Source organism: Larus michahellis, chromosome 9, assembly GCF_964199755.1.
Source record: "Larus michahellis chromosome 9, bLarMic1.1, whole genome shotgun sequence".
NCBI lineage: Eukaryota > Metazoa > Chordata > Aves > Charadriiformes > Laridae > Larus > Larus michahellis.
In genome coordinates this window covers 35,801,376-35,821,928 of record NC_133904.1, presented here as the reverse complement: position 1 = coordinate 35,821,928, position 20,553 = coordinate 35,801,376, and the positions used below count along the sequence as shown (strand labels likewise).

At 36.6% G+C, this 20,553-nt stretch overlaps 1 protein-coding gene across 1 annotated transcript in view; it reads left to right on the top strand.

The window, feature by feature from the left end:
- LOC141748602 (connector enhancer of kinase suppressor of ras 2-like) overlaps positions 1–20,553 on the top strand; it is a 209,861-nt gene that overhangs the window by 94,766 nt on the left and 94,542 nt on the right. The window contains exons 4-6 of the mRNA XM_074600940.1: positions 94–181; positions 7,731–7,772; positions 12,726–12,845. Coding sequence (XP_074457041.1) covers positions 94–181; positions 7,731–7,772; positions 12,726–12,845 — 250 coding nt within the window. The remainder of the gene's footprint in view (positions 1–93; positions 182–7,730; positions 7,773–12,725; positions 12,846–20,553) is intronic.

The window sequence follows — 20,553 nt, the reverse complement described above, 5'->3', positions numbered from 1 at the left end:
AATTTACTAACTATAAACATGTTTAACTGCTTACACTGGAAACAGAAGTTATAATCCTTAATGCTGTATAAACCCATCCATCCTTTGTCACAGGTCTCCATTTGTCAGCGTGACGGAATACTCACTGCTGAAAAACAACATTGTTCAACTGTGCCTGGAACTAACAACCATTGTGCAACAGGTAGGAATGGTTATCTTCCGCTCTGAGTCCTCTTCATACTGTTGCAGTAATAAACAATAATAAAATTGCAACAGTAAAAAAAAAATTGATAAGTTTTTACTTCACCAGAAAAATAGTTTTAGCATTACGTCTTTGTTCTTTGCATATCCTCTTTCTCTGGCAGCAACAGGAAGATTTTTGGACTGTTTATCCTAATATGCCTGAATAGATTGAAGGATAGTGTGAAGGTAAAAATAATCAAGTTTGCTTTTGAGTAGACAATTTCATGTTAGGTTATCTACCACCATGCAAGTGTAACAAAAGAACAAAGCCACAGTGGGCAACAGCTTAACTACTGCTAACAGTTTGTTGCAGATTAAAATGTGAATGATCAAAAATCTTTCAGGGACAAGTTCTTAGAATACACACAAATACACCCAGACCCTGTACTGTGGCTTCTTCACTTAAAGGAGAGACAGTTACATGAAAGTTATTTAGTGATTAACATTAAATATTCGTAACATTAAACAAACCAAATATGGAACAAACAAGGGTAGTAGCACTATCATCACTGACATTCATTACTTAATTGTAATATAGCACAACCACAGACACATAACATTAATTTATCTGGTTCTGTAGTGCTACATAGTATACAAATAATAATAGTCTCTGACAGTGTCTGCCCCTGAAGTAAGAGAAGAGGTGACATACAGGTACAGAAAGACTGAGTGGAAATTAGTTCTACAAATATTTACAGTGAGCTTCTCCTCTTGTGAGTGGATACCAATATCGATGAGACAAAATAGTGTTACTGGAATACGTGGAGAGGTTAGAGAACAGGCAGGGCTGTCTTGGAATGAAGCAAAAGAGAAAGACAAAAGAGGGAAAGCAAGAAGAAAGCTTAGCTAAAGCTATAGTTTTGTAAGCACCTTAGATTGGCCCTGCCTCCAATATACAGGGCTCCTTTGCCCGCCTCTGCCCTGTGCTGGTGTGGTTTTCCATGTAATCTCACAGTAGACCAATCATAGAACTCATTCCACTTAAAAGGCTTCCTGGAGTAGTAGCATTCTGAAAACTTTTTATTTTTTTTCTTTCCTCTTCAATTTCATTCTAGTTCTTAGGGTGGGGAAAAAAAAAAAAAAAAGAAGAGCTAAGGCTGATAAATATGAGTCTTTGTATTTTATACTATTATCCTTAATTTATAGTATTCAGCTTTATTCCTTTTACAAATTTTGTCCTTTATGCATTTTTGCAGTACCAAAAAAAAAAAAAAACCACACCAAAAATCCTTTTTCTCTTTTCTTGATTTAAAAATTCCTATGTAGGCATTTAATTATTTATGTATCTTTATTAAGCTTTCTCTTACAAGGTGTTTATAGCACTAGGCTATTTTTGATTTACAGACTAAGCAAAATGAACTTCTCTACAACAAGTTCCGATTCTGATTCCGCCCTTCAGCTGATATTGCACGTTGTTTGTGTGAGTTTGATTTTTCCCTGTGGTCTAGGTACAAATAGTACAATTTTGAATTGCGGTTTCCATTTCTGTTGTTCATTTCACTGCTTTTGGCAGATGAAATTCAGTTCTCCTCTACCGGCAATAGTTTAGTTCTTTTTTTTCAACTCTTCAACTCCACTCCCAAAGCTGTCCTCCTTTTGACAACTTAAAAACAATCAATCTTTTAGCATAAACTCCAAGACATTCCAAGATGAAAAATGTTTAGTTAGTTTTTCAGATCAGTTACAAATCAAGTTTTGTCTGTTCCTTATCTTATTGTCAGATCTGGGTTGTTTGGTAGTCATCTATTAAGATCTTCTTACAGTTTATTAAACAGCACCAGAAAGAGTAGATAAGCAAAATCATTCACAGTTTTGTTGTTACTAAATCTGATGAAAATTGATCTTAATGTGTGAAAGCAGAAATGTCTCACCTAAACCAGAATTGCAGCCTTAACTCTAGACTAAAATATGAATTGAAAGGCATAACTAAGAGAACCCTAGGTCTCAGATCCTTTCAGATACTCCTTGTTTTATGAATTATATATATTTTAGACATGTAATTTAATCAGTGTGAAAGTAGCAGTCAAGGCCATTCATTTGGTACATTAAGTGAGGAATGTCTTCAATCTGAAGATTTATTTTGTGCAAAATTAGCATGCTTTGTGTGCATAACTTACAGCTGCCACTCAAGGTGAACTTCCTTCTGAATAGGGGACATTACTGTGTAATCTTAGTTTAATATAGACACTGCTTATGAATCTTCTTGCCAGGATGTACTGTATGTATCTGAGTGACATACTCTTAGATCTAATAAGGAAGCAGATGTTTTAGCTTTTCGGTCATATTCTTTCTCTTAGTGTGAAGATGGATCTTCATTCAAAATTTAAACCAGATGATCTGCAATATTGGGTATTATCTGCTCTGGCAGGGGGGTTGGACTAGATGATCTCCAGAGGTCCCTTCCAACCCTACGGTTCTATGATTCTATGGTTCTATGATTATTTACATACGATGTAAATGCTATGATGAATAAGCAGTCACTTGTTTATCTGTAAACAGTATATTCTCATACTGGTTATAAGAACATTGGTCTTTATTTTCTAGTTTTAGAGAAGTTGTCAATTTATGCTTGGCAATGTATTTTATTCTACTCGGTTTTCTCATCACTCACAATCTCACCTTCCCTAAAATAATCAGGGAAACTATAAAAGAATAGCATTACGCAGAAAGCTGCAGAAACATCCTGAAACATTTTGAGGTGCAATGTCCCATCAGAAAGTGTTGATGATAATGTGCAAAAAAGCATGTTAGATCAGAGTATTGCAAACATTTGAGCTCTCTGTTGACTTCATTTTGAAGTATAGCTCTAGCTTTAAGGTAGACTAGCTTTTATTTTTGCTCTGAAAATGAATCCACCAGACTACTTAATTGAATTTGGATTTGGTCATGTTCTAGTACTAAAGTTACACAGCGGGAAAGATAACTGGAATAACTAGGGAAGAATAGGTTTGGAATTTTGTTCATAAAATGCAGCCATTGGTTAACTCTTCATTGAATAGAAAGAGTTCACTACTTCTAGTAAAAGTTGGTTTTCTGGTTACTTTTTTCCTGATTATGTCAAAGATATTTAAACCTTTGCTAGATAGTTTTGATACTTGCATCAAACTGCATGAACAAACATTCTCTAAACAAAAAGTTTGTCTGTGTTTTACCGAAGAATGTCAGCACAGCTCAGGTTCATATTTTTTTTTTTCAACAAAAGCCAAACAAAATTTTGCTTGTTCTCCCCTTTATTAACATTTAATTAACCGCACTGAAATAAATTCAGAGGCCGTATCACAGATTTTTACCCTCTTTTTAGTCAAATACTTTGTGTTTAAGATGAAGCTATCTAGTTTGTACTGCAATTGATAGAAATTGTTGATTCTTAGTTATTTTCTGTATCCAGTCTTTTACATTAGCCCTCCTCTGAGCAGGTGGTTGGACTAGGTAGCCTCCAGAAGTCCCTTCCACCTGAACTATTCTGTGATTCAGCAACTGCCATTAAAAATGTGGGTGTTATTTTCAGTTTGAACTTTTGCAGACTTCAGCTTTCAGCCCCTCAATCTTATTTTGCTTGCATTTGCTAAAGAACATTTTGTTAGCAAACATCTGTTCACTGTTTTCTAAATATAGATTATGATCAAGTCTTTACCTTAATTAAACCAAGTAAAATAACTTACTTCAGTGTATTTACCGGTGTATATTTGCCTAATTTCAGAGCAATCTTGTTCTTTTTAATGTGTGAATTCCAGAAGAGTGTTTGATCTTATGTATACAAGCGATATAATTTTAAATATCATTTTGTCACATCCACCATTCAAAGATTGCAGTAGGTCTTTATTGCAGTGTTATAGTGGGAAATGGCATTCAACTAGCAAAGAACTCAAGGTTTTAAGTTCTCTTCTGAGCTGCTCCTTTATAGGGTCTCTGTTTCTTTTCAGTACTTGACTTAACTCATGCTGTTTTATTGTACTAAGTTAATGAATAAAATATTTTACATGTATGAGTATTTTTATGTGTTAGTTAACTGTCCTCAAGGCTTGTCATAAAACATTCTTTATGGTATGTCTACATTTCAGTAGTACTTGCCTTTCTCTCCTTCGGAACTATAGACTAAAATTGTGACTATAGTGTGGGTGAACACAAAGCCCACTGACCTTTTCTCTATGAATATTCAAAAGAATGCTGGTTTACTTTATCAGAGTTACGAAGGTGTCCTGTACCTTTGAAAGGTAGGATGTTCTGGATAGTGCAGAAGCTGGCTTGTATGTAATACTGCTGCTGTGACTATTTTTGTAATTCCTGTATTTTACCATTTTACTGACGGCAAATAGAAGGCAGCTACTAATTTTAAGAGTTTTTTAAACTAAGAAAATACGTTTTTATCATATCGTCTTGCTTACGGAGGATCTAGAAAGAATATTGCTATAACTATTGTTTATTTTCTAAGAAAAATAGATCAAAATTCTATAAATGTTAGTCCTGGAAGATATTTTTTTAATGAGATCCCTAGTGCATTTCTATGTATCAGAGAAAAATAAATCAGAAGACTATTATGACCTACATATCTTAATATTTTAGTATAATGTTGCAAGTGCTTTTAACCTCTCAGTTAAACTAGTCTGATGTATTTTTAAAAAAAAACTCAATATGCATCTATTTTGGATGGAATCCCAAAGCAATTAATGTTTTTTTATGCTAATGTAATCTTGAATGTGCAACATAAGTATAGCTAACATTAATTCTGCTCTACAAAACAGTAAAATTTCAGTTTTACAATACATAAGTTCTCTATATTTTGACCTGAAGTAATTAAGTTTGTTCAGAATGAAGCTCATATTATATTTCTAGCACAGAAATTAAAAGAATAATTTAAAAAGGAGCATTAGCTCTGAAGTCAAGCTGTAAGCCCTGCTGTGATCATTTTGTTCTCTTGGTACTTGGAGGGTTAAAAGGAGATGGCGGATGCGCTGTTTGAAGTGTGCAAAACTTGTAGGAAAAACTGCCTTGGGCATTGCCAACCAAACTGACTAACTGAATTCTCTTTTTGTGCTGTAGAAAATAACACTATGAATACAGAAGAAACATCAAAGGGATACTTGACCATGAAATGCTAATATAAATTCTTCTCTGTGTTCCTCAGCACTCACAATCTGATTTTAACTTTCTTACTCTGTAACAATATTCTTTTAACTGGTTTCGCTTAGAAAGTAATTTCTCTACAAAAACACCAGTCCTCCAAAATAAACATGACCCTTAAGGTCGAGTGTGTGACAATTACCTGTGCCCAGGCTGGAGCTGCCCTGCAGCAGCCTCGGGACAATGTCCTCAAAGGAGGTCCCAGTGCTGGGCATGGCCTTGGCCTCGGCAGATGGGACGCATCCCGAGATCCAAGCTGAGGGACAGGAGGAGCAGAGATCTGCCCGTTAGCTGCTGCTTCTCTCACAGAGTACCACAGCCTGACCTGATCGCGTAGCTCATCTGCTTCTAGAGTATATGGAGTGCGAATGTTGGAATTATTTCATGGGAAGTTTAAAGCAATTAACTGTTATTGCTAACATGTTAAGATCCAGGAAAGAGGAAATCTTGAGAACTATAGAGAATCTTAAGCTGCTTGAGAGGGATCTTTTAGGTATATAGGTAAGTTAAATTTGACTTAAAAACTTATTCAGGGAAAAAAGACAAATAAACAAGACATTTTTTTTTACTTGTCATATCCTCATCCTTAAAAATATGTCCTGAAATCCTTATCTTGCTTTGTAGAAAGCTTTTCCAATGTGACATAGCGCCTGGGGAAGTATTTAGCAATTTCCCAACATAATTTTTTTAGTTACTAACCATTAGTTCACTTAAATGTCAATAATCAGCACCAGTATGGCATTATAAACAAGATTCCTATGACAAACAAGGCCCCTGGCGAGGGTCCCGCCCTGCCAGGCCCTCAGCGTGGTTTGTGGCCGCCTCTTCGTTCCCTCCCTCACAGGGCTCCAGGGCTCCTGCCAGCCACAGGGCCGGGGTGCCCTGAACACAGGGAGGCTCCGGAACACCTCAGAAATATCTTCTCCTCAGATTTTGCTACAAAACAGCAGCCCCTTGGTGACAGGCAGGTGTGTCAGGCCGCTGCTCACCACGCAGGAGTGTGGTGGGCTGCACAAGCTGTGAGAGGTTCTGGGGCCACAGGGGCTGCAGCCGGCCTCAGAGGTGACCAAGGGTTTCAGGGAGTCTATTCTCATCTCACTCTGTCTGGCAAACTTGAGTTTTCTGTATTTTCCTCTTAATTTTATATTTTAGTAAAGTATAGCTTGAGAGCCCGTGTGGTGATCTGGGGTGCTGACTGGGAGGAGAAGGGTTGGGGACAGCTGCCTTGGTGCACTTGGGCCCTCTCCTGTACAAAAGGGTTAAATACTGTCATGCTTTATAGAGGATTGTATGGAGGAAATCTTCAAAACATTAATAAGCAGTAGAGGCAGTAGATCTCTTTAAGGATTTGTATACTTTCTTTCATGAAGGAAAAGTCATATTCTAGCCATTGTAATATCACTAAATCAAAATGCAAGTTAAAGGAGTAATGACTCTTAAGTTGTGTAGTGATAAGATTTATTATTCCTCTTAAAAAGATAATTAAAATAGGAAAATGACTGTTCTTGAAGTTACAAGTCTTAAGTAAATAAAGAGGCTGATCAGGAACATTGCTTTTCAGGCCTGAATTGGTTAATAGCAATGTCGTGTAGTGGGAAGCTGAGATGGAGTTGTGTGGGCCTTAAGGCAGTGAAACCCACTGGATATCCCTGGACCAATGCTCAGCACGAGCAAGCCCATGTCCTTTCTTGTCCCTTTTTGGTGTGACTTGTGCCTTTCAAAGTCCAAACCTAGAGCAGTCAGTTAAGTGGCTTCTCCCAAGAGGTGGGACTGCTGCTGTGCCTTGTGGATGGTGTAGGCAATCAGGGCGTTGAAGCAAAAGATGGGAGTGCACCAAACTGTCTGTGTGGACACACCATGTTTTGACATCTTTATCATTGTACTACTTGTCAAAATATTCTCTATTTACTCTTCCTTCCCATGCTTTATAGTAACACAATCTACCTAGTGGTAAGTCTGGCACAGCTGTCTGCACCCCACACAACCTGTAGAACAGCTAACATTCTGCCTGATTTAAGGCCAGGCAATGTATCTCTCGTTCTTTGCATCACTGAATTTCTGACATGCTAGATTAATTATATTCAGTTACTCTTTTCTCACTATCATGAATCTGTCCCCTCTGCCTTACATTTACATTGTTGTCAGTATTCAGCATGACTTTCATGACTGTAAAGGGAAGAATAGATCCCTGATGTTAACCAGCTACAAGAGAAGTCAAGTTTCTTAAGACTGTAAAGTAACCTTTTGGACATGAAAAAACTCAAGAGATCATTTGTCTTTACAGGTACATCTGTAAGAGATAGTTATCAGCATAAAGCGTTCTTTTATTTCTCAATTGGAAATTTGAAATAATCTGTATTAATTATTTTTGTTTTATTTTACCACAGGATTGTACAGTGTATGAAACAGAAAATAAAATTCTTCATGTGGTAAGTAATCTAAGTATTCTGCTTTGGTATTCTCTAATCCTATCCCATCCACTTAAATGATTTAAAAAAACATTGAAGCTACCATAAGAAAATAAAGTTCCTTATTATTTGACGCAACTTCTGATGAATTATATCAGTTTCTAAAAGTTAAAGTTTTCATAAATAAGGTCAAATAGATAAAAAGTTAAAATTTATGTTCAAGACCAGCGATGAGAGTGAGATATCAGTTTACGTTTTGTGACCCCCTGCAACCAATTTAGTGCAAGTTAGTTGTGCCTCCTACCAGCCAGTTTAATAACTACCCCAGTACTCTAGGTTTAACACTCCAAAATGTCTTTTTCTTTTTTTTTTTGCATCAATGTAAAGAAATTGAGAGAGACTACCCAAACAATATCAATAAAATATTTTTCATGTTAGATATTGTTTCCAGTTTCTCTGAAGATTGGAGGCCTACGGAAGATGGCAGTCATTCACTTAAGAATCATTCCTACCAAGTCCTTTTACTCTTTCCTAAATTGGAAGTCTTTCAAGTTTAAGGCTTAAGAATCAGCTTTCTTCTGCTGTTTCCTAATTTATGATTGTTTATTTTAGCAAGCAAGGCCAGATACTCCCTCTCACTCTTCCTTTCCATGCAGTTCCCTGGAGTAATGCTCTCTGTTACATATACATTACCAATACATAATTATTTTTCTTAGATTGTTTCAGAAGCTTCACAATACTCTTACTAGTGTAATACTCCTACTAGGATTGCTGGCATGGAATTACAGCAATGGATCCATCAGACTGGTACATTACTAGCTGCACTGGATGTCAGACTGAGCACTCTGTGCCTTCAGCACTCAAAAATCTAATGGCAAAGTGGAATGGAAGAATCTTATATGAAGTTATTGATTAGATATTGGCCTTTTAGTTCAAATACTTTTTATTTTCCTCGTACTGGCACTGAAAACTTGTACTGACACTGAGATAGAGTTAAAACCGATGCTGAAAGGGAAATCTCAAAGGATTTACAGGTTCAGATCAGCTTCTGACATGCTCTGACAAAGTGCCTAACTATTTTTTTGGTCTTTTTTTTTTTCTTAAAGCCTTTTACACATACTCTGCTTCCAACAGGGATTAAAATTTGTCATAAAACATTGATGTGCTGTTAAATTCAGAAAGCATGGAGTGACTTTTAGAAAAAACCTTACTGTTGCAAACCTGATTCTGAAAAGAACTTCTAAAAGCACCCAAAATCTTCTGGGATTTGGAGCGTGCATATACACACACACACATACATACATATATACACCTTTTAATCCACAATTCTAACTGCATATGACTTCTAGAAATACATCTTTAGCAGAATGTAACTTTTGACTTTTCCACCTGTTCTGGTTAGAAGCCTGAAAAGGAAGAAGAGATGAGAGAAAAGTTTCCATTTTTAAGTATCCCATAGGCTCAGCAGTTAAAGTGTGATGAACACTGAAGAGCCTGGATCTCAAGGCAGTAGAACTTGTCTTAGCCCGAGCAAAATCACCTCAAAGTACCTGATCCAGAGCATCCAGGCTCTGAGAATCAACCTGTTTATCATCGTAACTCTGTGAGAAGAATCACCATCTTTCTCACAGTATTTTAAAAAATAATAATTATTTCAAGGATACTGAATTCAAGAATAAGCTTTGTAAATTATTTGGGTATTTTATCGTCATTTTATTTCTAAAAATAAAATCAAATTAAAGAAAATACTCAAGAAAAATAACTGTGATGCTCTAAAGTAAAATTTACGTTTGTAAGAGATAGAATCTATAACTCAAACATCACATGGTGTTTTTTTATTTCTGAAAGATATTAAGAAAGATATACTTGGAATTAAAGACAGATTTATAAAATTATGATCCATGATTGACTTTCTTTTTTGGTTACTGGAGAGATTCACAGAGGTGTAGATTTGTTTGGAAGAGCTGCAGACTAGGCCAGCGTGTGCTCAGATGATGTGATTGCAGGTGGAGCTGCCATTCCCTCAGTAGCCATATGACTAGACTGTGTCTATTCTGCAACTCAGGTATTATGGGAAAAGATAAATTATGGAGGAGTCATCTTCAGGATCACTTAAACCACATGTCCAAGAGTCATGTTTCTTTGGGTTTGGGTATCTGTTTAGCAAAATATGGTTATCAGAACTGTATCAGTTCTTTGGACTAATACTGTACACCTATGATAATCAAAAATTACAACCTGCTAGTTGTTCTTTCTCTCAGCAGTAAATACAGATTATTAACTTCCATTTCTTGTACAGACCCAGCAGTGGCTGTCACACTAAAAATACTTCCATGTACAAGCTGTATGCCTTGTTCAAAACTTAGTGGTTTCCTAGAGATTCTGTTCTTGTTATGGCGCATTGAGAGAAATGTAATAAACGGGTTTAGGTGTTGGACAGCCTGTAAAATTCTATGTAGAGGTCCTCTGCAGCAGGTACTTCTTGAAGAACCCATTTTTGTCGGAGATTTTCTTATGTGTGGTAGTATTGCACCATCTGGAGAGCGTGCACTTTGCTCCTCTGTGGTTTTGGAACCAGTACCGAAGACTTTGGTCCTTTCTATTCTTTTATTCCAAAAATATTTTAGCGTATGTTAATGTATCATCTCATGATAGTGCCATGTCAAACATTACTGCCTGACGCTGTGCTATTATTCATGAATTGTGCTCCTGTTTATGCTATCTCAGCCTTCACATTATTTACATCTGATGTCAGGCCTCTCTTGTATCTGCTCAAGTACTTTTACAGCAAACTGGTATTTTTAATTATTCTAATATAACTTTCTTGAATATTTTCCTGGTGCTAAAATCCTACATAGATTTTAATTAACTTTCTGAATCATGGGACGCTCTTGAAGATTCATAAGACTGTCGTGGTTCAGCCTCACCTGCCAACAAAAAACCACGCGGCCGCTGTCTCGTCCCCCCACAGCCGTGGGGGAGAATCGCAAGAAAAAGGCAAAACTCGTGGGTTGAGACAAAGGCAGTTTAACAGAACAGCAGAGGGAACAAGAAAACAACGATAATATTGAGAGAGGAGCATACAAACACGACGGCGGTACCGGCGCCCACCGAGCGGCCCCGAGACGCCCATCCCTGCTCCAAGCGGTGACTTCCTGCCCCCTCCCCCGAGCCCTCCCGGCTACAGGCTGGGCACGGCTCGCTGGGATGGAATACCTGTGGCCCTGCCGGATCCCGGGGAAAATTAACCCTATCCCTCCCCGGAACCAGGACTAAGACTAGATTTCATTGAAAACTTGTTTGCGGTTTATTTCGTTCCGAAGTTGAAAAAGTATTCCCTGTGACAACCGTAAAGTTAAAACATTACATCAGGAAGTAGAAAGTATTGTCTCTGGGATTTAGTCTGCATCTGATCTGTACATATGATCTTAAATGTTAAGGAATCAAAGAGGGTCTCAGTTTGAAATCACAGTAATATTTTTATATGACAGTAATTCAAAAGTTGGATGAAAGCATTTTGAAAGCATATACTCACAGTCAGGGTCAACCATCAGTTCATATGTAGAATAACAGTATAACACATCTTTTGAGCAAGCTGGTTTCTCTGTCTCTGGTGGTAGACGACAGGGCCTAAAGTTTTGTTTAGGGGCTCTGGCCCAAAGCTGAAACTGCTAAAAATATTTCTGGTGATGCTGACCTTGAGACGCAGTCATGCATACCTGAATGTGATGCTTTGCATCTTGCAGCTGATACAAAATACAAATGCCACATCCAGTACTCCAAAGCTGTACTTGGATTTCCTAATGAGTAACTATACAGTGAATGGAAATATGATCTATAAATTCAGTTAGTTAATTTATTCATTGTGACAACTTTATTTGTTTAACTTATACATATAGTATCAAATGAGATATTAGAAATCCACATGCTTTTGCAAATGCCTGAAATAAAACTTCCCTTAAGGGATTTCACTAGAATTTGCTATAATTAGGGAAAATGAGAGTATAGTCCCCAAAGGAAAATAGATGCATACAGCACAACTTCGACCGGAACACCATTCTGAAATTCATTTAAGTGAATGCTTTCAGATTAGGTTCAAATATTTTTAGGCATAGCCTTTTTAAAGGAACACTTTAAGCAACAGATGCAAATTTGGGAATAAATCTTTACATATGAAGATTCTCCAAGAGTACAGATCAGCTCCTTTCTGATGCATAGACTTACTTTGATGGATAGGTTTAATCTGTCCGTAGCACCGTTACCATCTGTGCAATGGGGTTCCTACTTCAAAGGTGTTCGTGTGGATTGGCATTAAGGTTTTGAGATCTTTAGCTGGAAGGCAGGATAACATAAAATTATTGCATAGTTGTAGTGATCTAGAATATCAATTAAAGGATGTGTTCAAAGATGCGTAAGAATTTTACTTCAGGAAATGGATTAACTAAGGCACTTTTCTGCCAGTATAATTTTTAACAAAGGAAATATTTTCCAAATTGTATAATGAAAAAGTCACCTAATTATCACTGTTCGTAGGGTTGCTCTCATTATTTGGTAGCCAAAATATGTTATTAGGTTGTGCATAAGGCATTTATTTTTAACATATTTTACTCAACGTCCATTGTATTTATAATGATACATTGTAATGACAGATAAGATAAAGCTCATCAGGATTTTGGCAATTTTATAAAAAGGGCATATAATTGGAGGGGAGAAAATAGTTTAGATATACAGATGTTACCAGTGCACAGTAAAATCTGTTAATCAGAAGAACTGTACGTGCATGTACATTTTCTTGACATTTATGGATATTTTCTGTTTCATTAACTTCTTGTTCTTGGCTTTCATGTACCTGTAGTTTTTACAGTGCTAAGAAATAAAATTACCTGTTTATTCTCAGGTAGTTCTCAGAATAAGAACTTCACTAGTAGTTTCAGTTTAATATGAGGAATTATATTGACTTGTTTTTCTTCGTAGTGTAAAACCTTGTCTGGGATTTGTGACCACATCATTTCGCTCTCATCTGATTCTCTGGTGTCACAGTCAGCACATCTTGAGGTAGTTCATCTCACCAGCATTATGCCCAGTGAGGGTTTGGTAAGTAGCAAAGCAGCTTAAGGTTTAACTGTTAGAATACGGAATCAAGCCTCAGTTCCTTAGGGTGATTTCATTTTTTAATTTGTCAAGAAATCAAAATGTGTCTTCATGCAGTGTCCTACTATTTATTTTTTGGGAAGCGTAATCAGATTTCTGAAAGTGGTTTATTTAACATTTATCTAAATAAACGGATTGTAATAAAAAAAATTAATTAAAACCTGTTTTATCTAGGGCCTCATGTGCAACTGGTAACTATACAAGCAGCTAAAGAAGAGTTATAGTCCTTTGATAGCCATGTTGCAGTTTTTTGGAATGTACCAAAGTAATCCCCAAATACATATATATACAAATAAAATTAACTACATATCATTCATTAATGTGCTTTGAGAATGATTAGTGGAATGTATGTTTCTTGGGCTTGCACAAAAATAGTTAAATGCCTCCCTAATGATTCATTTCAAATAAAACTTCCAGAAGTATCATCCCAGAAACAAAATAAATCCCTTATATATGTAAATTGCAGCTCACTGAGCAGACCAGTTAGGTGTCTTCTGAACATCCCAGCTGCTCTGCATTACGAATGGGTCACACCATTAAAATTTTCTGCAGAGATGATAGTTTTTTGGACAAGGGATTTTTGTGAAGTTTTAGGAGTCAGTGAGTAAAGATTTCTGTCTCCCCTCCTTAGTCCCCCACTTTGTGACCATTCTGATATTGGTAGGCTGTAGGAGGGTAGGGAACCTAAGATCCTAACAAAAGCTAGAGGGTAAGATACCACTGCAGGCACTGGGATGTTCTTGCACATTCTCCTCAAGAGACAGGCTGCTTTTCCCAGTATGATCTCTTATACATACTGTCTTCAGCTACCTTCTCGGGATTTTTTTGTATTTTTATTTTCTCTACAAGAGGAGGAATCCAGGAATGTTCCTGAGGAGGAAAAAAGGCAAAAGTGGGCGGATAAATTGGTAGCCATGAGGCTTATCTGCAGAAGATTCCAGAACTGACAAATTACAATACATTTGAGTGTTACATTTGTTAGTTGAGATGTTTTTGTATTATTTCAATGTGTTACTCTTTCTTCTAACATTAAATAGCAATGAACACCATGTGAAAATCCAGTGAAAGTTACAAGAGCATAATTATTTTGAAGTATGCATATTAATTTGAGAATGATGTGTTTTAGTAACGTGAGTGGGGTTTGTATGAGTACATAAGTTTACTTTATTCTTAGACTGATTTAGTCAACAAAGAATACTACAACAGTGTAAAACGCATTTAATTTTAATTCTGTGGTATCACAGATGCTTATCCCAGTATGTAATCCTGAAGACAGACATCATTTGCTTGCTTTGCTGCTTCATCTCAGTGACCAAATGTGTTCCCTTTGTAGCCCGGTTTCCCCTCTTGGTCTGATTTCTGAGTTAGTGCAGGGATATCCAGGAAATACCACGTCATTATAATTTACAGCTTGTGCAGTATATATGCTGTAAAACTGCTCGTGCTTTTGACTTGCATTAAGACTACTACATCCTGCATTCTGGCAGTCTGGATCTCTGCATAGCTTTTCTTTCCATCCAGAAACGTAATGTATTTCTGCTGGACTGCTTAGCGGAAAGTTCACTATGAGTGCTGAAGAGAATGTGAACACATAGGATGTATTTTCCTCAGAGATGATGGAGCATATCAAGCAGGGCTGGGCATTGCTAGTATTTCCCATTCAGTGATAGCTCTAGATCTAAAACAGGGGTGTAGGCTGGTGGAGGACAGAAAGAGTGTAGCCTACTTCAAAAATGGCATGTCCTACAGTGAGCAGCAAATTTAATGGCATGCAATATTAGGCAGGTGTCTTTCAGGGTATGAATGCTATACTTTCTAAGCCGCTTATCATAAAGTGTCAGTGTATGGTTTAAACTTTGCATGAGTGGCCATAATGAGAGTTGTTGGGTGTATTGTTGTGGCCTGTCATGTGGTCCACACTTCCATCTGGATCACTCTCTTTTTGAACATCAGACAGGGCCTGTGCTGTAATAATGCTGTAGACTGGACTCTCTCACTGGGTGGAAGAAACGTGATGTAGTTCTCCATCCACAGTGTACCCATAAGTTTATAGCCAACAAAACTGCAGTAAGTGGGCACTGCTGACAGAGCGCATGAGACAAATACTGCAATCAAAACTGCCCATCAAATTTTTTTATATATTTTTTTTTTAGATGAAGTGAAATCACAGTGAATGGCTGAGTTTTCTGTGCCTAATTGTGAAGGCACTATAACATGTTAGGTTGGAAAGTTCCTTATAATCAATTTTGCTGACACTGTGTTCTGTTTAGAAAAAAATATGAAAAAGGACTATAAATGGGAATAAAAGAAAAATCATGTGAAAAGGAAAAGCAAACATTAATCAGAATCAAATATAGAACAGAGTAATGAATTACAAATGGCTTTCTCATGATTGTATAGCAGTTTTTTTCCACAGGATCTCTGCTCCATTCAAGAGAAAATTGAGCGCTATTCACTGAACGGAAAGTATTCAGAGTTCCATTTTTATCCTTATCATTCAGTGTAGGGTTGAGGTCTTATTTGCCACACTTCAGCTTAGCTCTGCATTCCCTTGAGTTGATAATTTCATCGTGAGGGTCAGGGCTTTTTTTATATGGTCTTACTGAGTGCTTCACAGATGCTAATTAATTCATCCTCACAACACACTTGTAAAAATGATATTGTAATTTTAGTCTTATAGATAGGAATCTAATGCACAGAGCAATTTGTGTCAAAATCGCCAAAAATCTATTTTTCGGGAGAAGCTTACCATATAATTCTTCATAACACTTGTTACTTTTATAGCATAAGTTTAAAATACAGTCTCTCTTGGGTTTAAGTGTAGCTAAGGTTTTCAGAGCTACTGAGAACTGTAGCTTCAGCTTCATGCAGTTGGCATCTAGAAAATGAACATAATTATTTGCCATTGGTGAAAAATGTGTTGTAAGCTACTTATTCAGATTTATGTGGGAATTCAGTTATCTGGAATGATATTCAGTTGACTTTAATTATGAGTCTTTCTTTATTTTCAAAACTCTATTTGCAAAACTGCTATTATATGCCTTCTAATTTCTTCAACAAATGAGCCGGAAATGCTATAGACTTTGCTCATATAATTCACATAAGCTGGATTAATTTCCAGGTCCAAGTCCATACAGTTACTACACGGAGTCAGAACTCCTGCAGGGACATGTCTGTGTGCTTTCAAATAAATTCTGGATCAGAAAGCATTTTCACAAAGGGACTGTATGTCACTTGAATGTGAACCTTCGGTTCCAGCATTTTCTGACTTTCTGTCCTTGCTTTTATGAGCTTAATCATAATCTTTTTCTTTTTCCCCCTCTCTAAAGTATCTTCTTTTTCAATCTGCTTTATTAAAAAATAGTCTTATATCATGCATTCCCCAGAACACACTGTTGGTGGTAGTTTCATGGCAGTTTGCTGGAGAAAAGAATTTGCATTGGGAAGCACGTGTTTTAGGTTCTATTCCAAGTTCTGATGATTGTGTTTGCATCCTGATATCTGTAGGCATTTCTGGGCTCCAGAAACATACTGGGTTCTTTCCTCTCTCTTTCCATTCCTTCCCAAGCTGTACCAGTCACATATACCAGTCAAATTACATACTCCTTTTCCTTATTTAGCCACTGAATATTAGGTGGCAAATACTAAAACACCCTCCATGTATTTTTCCATTTCATTTTAAAGTAACTTTAAAGACTGTAAAACACTTTTTCTCCTGAATTGTAGTACTGAGTATGGTAATGGCATTTACATCTGAAGTATACTGCATGATCAGCCTGAATAAGATGTCAGGAAGGCAAAACTTTGTTTCAAACTACCAATTTGACAAACTTGAAATAAAATCCTGTACTAAAAAAGTATTAGACTGTGAGAACCACTGTCAGTTCTGACCGTATTGACAGAAAGAGAACATGCATAACTAAGTTTTTATGAAATAGAATAAAAAAAATCTGAATTTCATGATTTAAGAAAATTCCTTTCCTTGGCTTTTAGTTTTTCAATTCTTTGAGTTATTTATATTGTCAATTGTAGCATGACAAAGGAAATTGAATCAATTTTTTACTTACAAATGCTTTTTACAAATTGCTTTTTACAAATTACTTTTCTTTCTGCTTAGGGAAAGATAGGTTTCCATTCCATTGCATTGCATGGTAAACTTCCTTTTGAAGTTACAATAATTTGTGGTAAATGAAACTATGGTATGGTTTTAATTTTTAGGTACAGTGCATAACTTCTCAGTATAAGATTTTTGATATTGGAAAAATCTACCCCCCTGGAATCTATTACGTTTCAAAAGTCCATAAACCAAGTTCTGCATTTAGGAATCTCAGAATTTCTGTTTAGTGATTAGACAAAGATGGTGCAGCAACACCTGCTTTCAATTTCTTGGCTTAATGGACCCAGTGCCACCAATAGGCTCTTGAGACAAGAGTTTGTGTTACTGTTTGCAGGGGAAGAGGTGCAGCTCCTAAGCTTCCTATTAAATCCTGGAGGGTGAAGGTAGGTGAAAGGCTATTCAAACCTTACTATTAATTAGCTCAGACTAAGTCCAGCTTTGGAACAGTTTTGCTGTCAGATAAACAAAGGCAGACTAAGGGAACCAGTATTTTATTTGAGATGATGGATAGGGAGACCATCCATAAGATGGGAGCGTGGAGGGGGTTTTGAGGTTTGAGTGGTTTTTTTTTCTCCTACTACTCCTGCATGATCAGGGATTGACAGTAGTGGAAGATTTTTTTTTTTTTTTTTTTTATTACAGCCAGTATTATTTTGGACTCCACATTTTTAATTTTTTTTTAATCTCCTGCACTTGATGTGCTGTATATTTAAAGATACTTCTGTGTAACATGCAACTTTAATCTTCTTTGATGAGATTAATGATTACTTGAGCAGGAGATTCTGAACAGGCAGGCTGTTGGGTTTTTATTGTTTGTTTTTGTATTTTCTGATGCCTGAGGAATGTTTTGCTTCTGGAATGCAGTATCACTTGTATTCCTCTTTCTTCCACCTTTTTGTTGTCATTATTTTCTCTTGTATCTGAGCTTCCTACTGCTAATAGAAGGAGTGCTATCAGTCACACTTTAATAAAGATACACACTGCTTATATCCACAGCTTTGTTAATTTTTCTGCAGTGGGAACTTTTCCTGTTTCATTTAAGAATCTAATGGAATCAAAGATTGTGGGAATAAACATTTTTATAAGATCAGCTGTGTATGATTGGAGGAAAAAATAAAAACCAAAACAAAACCAAACAGACAAGCTGTCAGATGCAAAGATCCTTCTTTATCAAGAATTATTCATCTATCTAACGTACAGCTACCCTTTCAAATAGTATTTCTCTTTATCTCAAAATTTTAATTTAAGGTGATGCAAGCCAATCTTTTCCATTTTTACAAGAAAGGAAGTACAAGAGGATGCAAGAAGAAAAAGTAGAACATGAAGGCGGGTTTTTTTTGTGAAAATACACATAGCTGTCCTAAAACTGTTAGGATGATAATCTAATTATTTCACATTATTTTTAAAGGCCTAAAGAAACTTGACAAAGTGCCATTCATGCTTGATATATAAAGGTTCTCATAGCCTACCTTTGTTGTTTTTCATAGGATTGTATTTAGGTAGAATTTAGTAAAAGGATTATAAGAATAAACTCTCCTTTGAGTTAGATGGCTCAGATAAATACATAAAACTGTTATTATGCTATGTAGTAGTAAAGAAATGCATACACCTCTGTCCAAATTTGACAGTTAAAACAAGGTTAGAGAACCATTTTATATTTGGGGCAAAAGATCAAGGGGTGTAACAGTTCCCTGGTAGTTTGTAGCAATACAGACCTGCATCTTCACTATTGGTGTTTCATTGTGTTATAAAAGTAGAGCCAGAACTCTTCTCCCTGTAGAAGTGCTGATGAGACACATCCATTTTATTGTAGTTTAAATACCTGAATTTTCCATGCAGAAGTATTTTGTCATGTTCCAGGAAAGAAGTGGTATGAAAACATGAATCATCTGATAATAGGTCATTCTTCCCCAAAAAGGAATAGTGGCCTACATTTGGAAGTGTTGAAAGTATGAGCCAGAAATGCTCATAATAAGAGAGTTTAGTCTTATTGCAAGATTCAGAGCTTTTCAAACATTGTCTGAAATACCCATGAATTAACCTGGGAATAATTGTTCACACTTAAAAATACTTTGTTGTAATTATATCCTGGCTAATTAACCAGATGACTCTGCAAGAAATTTTTCTAGGAAATTCCACTTACAACTGGAAACACCATTTTCTGGGGAATAGTGTCTTTAAAATGGGATTTTAAATGGCTGATTCCTTCCCATATGTTTTCAAAGGTCAGATTTTAATTAAAAAACTAAGTCACTCTCTCATTAGGTGGGACAGTGTCAGAGTTACTCAGGAACAGCCAGGTTCTTGATATAATAGCCTGTGAAATATTTCCTTGTTCTGTAGCACATCTCATATATTGGTATAATTCTTTGGAGTTTCATATATGACATATCACAGTTATTAAAGAGCAAGTATTTACTTCTGACCCCCTAACTGTTGACTGGTCTGAGCCATCTTCACAGAGTGAAAGAGAATACTCAACTCTTTCCCAGGGATAAGGGGTATAGTTTGTCATTCTTCTGTGCTCTGAGATCATTGGTGGGGTTCAAGAAGAAACAAGAATAAGAATAAAGACCCATATTTGAAAAAAATGATAGAAATCATTTTGAAAAAGGACTCCAGTAAAATTCTGCTTGGAAGGGCAGAAAATAGATCAACAAGAGGACAGAAGATCAGGAATTGAGGAGGGGATGACTGAATTAGTTCGGTAGAAAAAACAGAATAGGATGTGATAGTGAATGATAAGGTAGAAAAGCCCTGGAACTGGTTAGACAAGGAGAATGTATCTTCATGAGCCAGAAGAGCAGGAAGAAAGGAAGACAAACAGGTGGAGAGGGCTACAATGGAAAGTGGAAGGAAAGAGGTAGGAGAAACCTCTACAAGCAGGACTTGATTGCATAGATGTAGATGTCTGGTGCCATTTTAGATGCCCATCTTTTCGTTGCCACTCCCGAATGTTCTCTGTCATATCTGCCAAACCTATGCACATTTCTTGGTTACTTTGAAGTGACTAAATATTCTGTGGGTATCACTCTTGAAGCAGATTACTTTCATCTCTTCTGTCTGGATACTGATTCTGGGGCTGGGGGTGTGGAGGAAAAAGCTTGTGGGATGCTTGGGTGTTGAGCACTGAATACAGGAGAGACTAGGGCTGATGGGCAGCAGGGTAAGAAGCTCGTGTTGTGGAGACTTAATAGACAAGAAAACTCCTTTGAGAGGGATAGCCATTTGTGTTGAAGAGGAAAGACCAGAAGACAGAGGGAGGTGGGAGACAACAGGGAAAAAAAACACGCCACTTCCCACTGAAAGTCTCCGATCCAGAGCCTAGGATGGAATCCAAGATTCAGAATTTCCCTTGTTTATGTGCTTTCTGTCTGTGAAACCCACTGACAAAATAGTCTTCTTATTTAGTCTGATGTTTTTGTTATTTTACTTTGACAACTCATATGGCTGAAATCTATGAAATAGTTTGCAAGCAGTTTGTGTAAAGAGTTATATGAGAATAATTAGCTACAAGAGCGTATCTTCATTTCC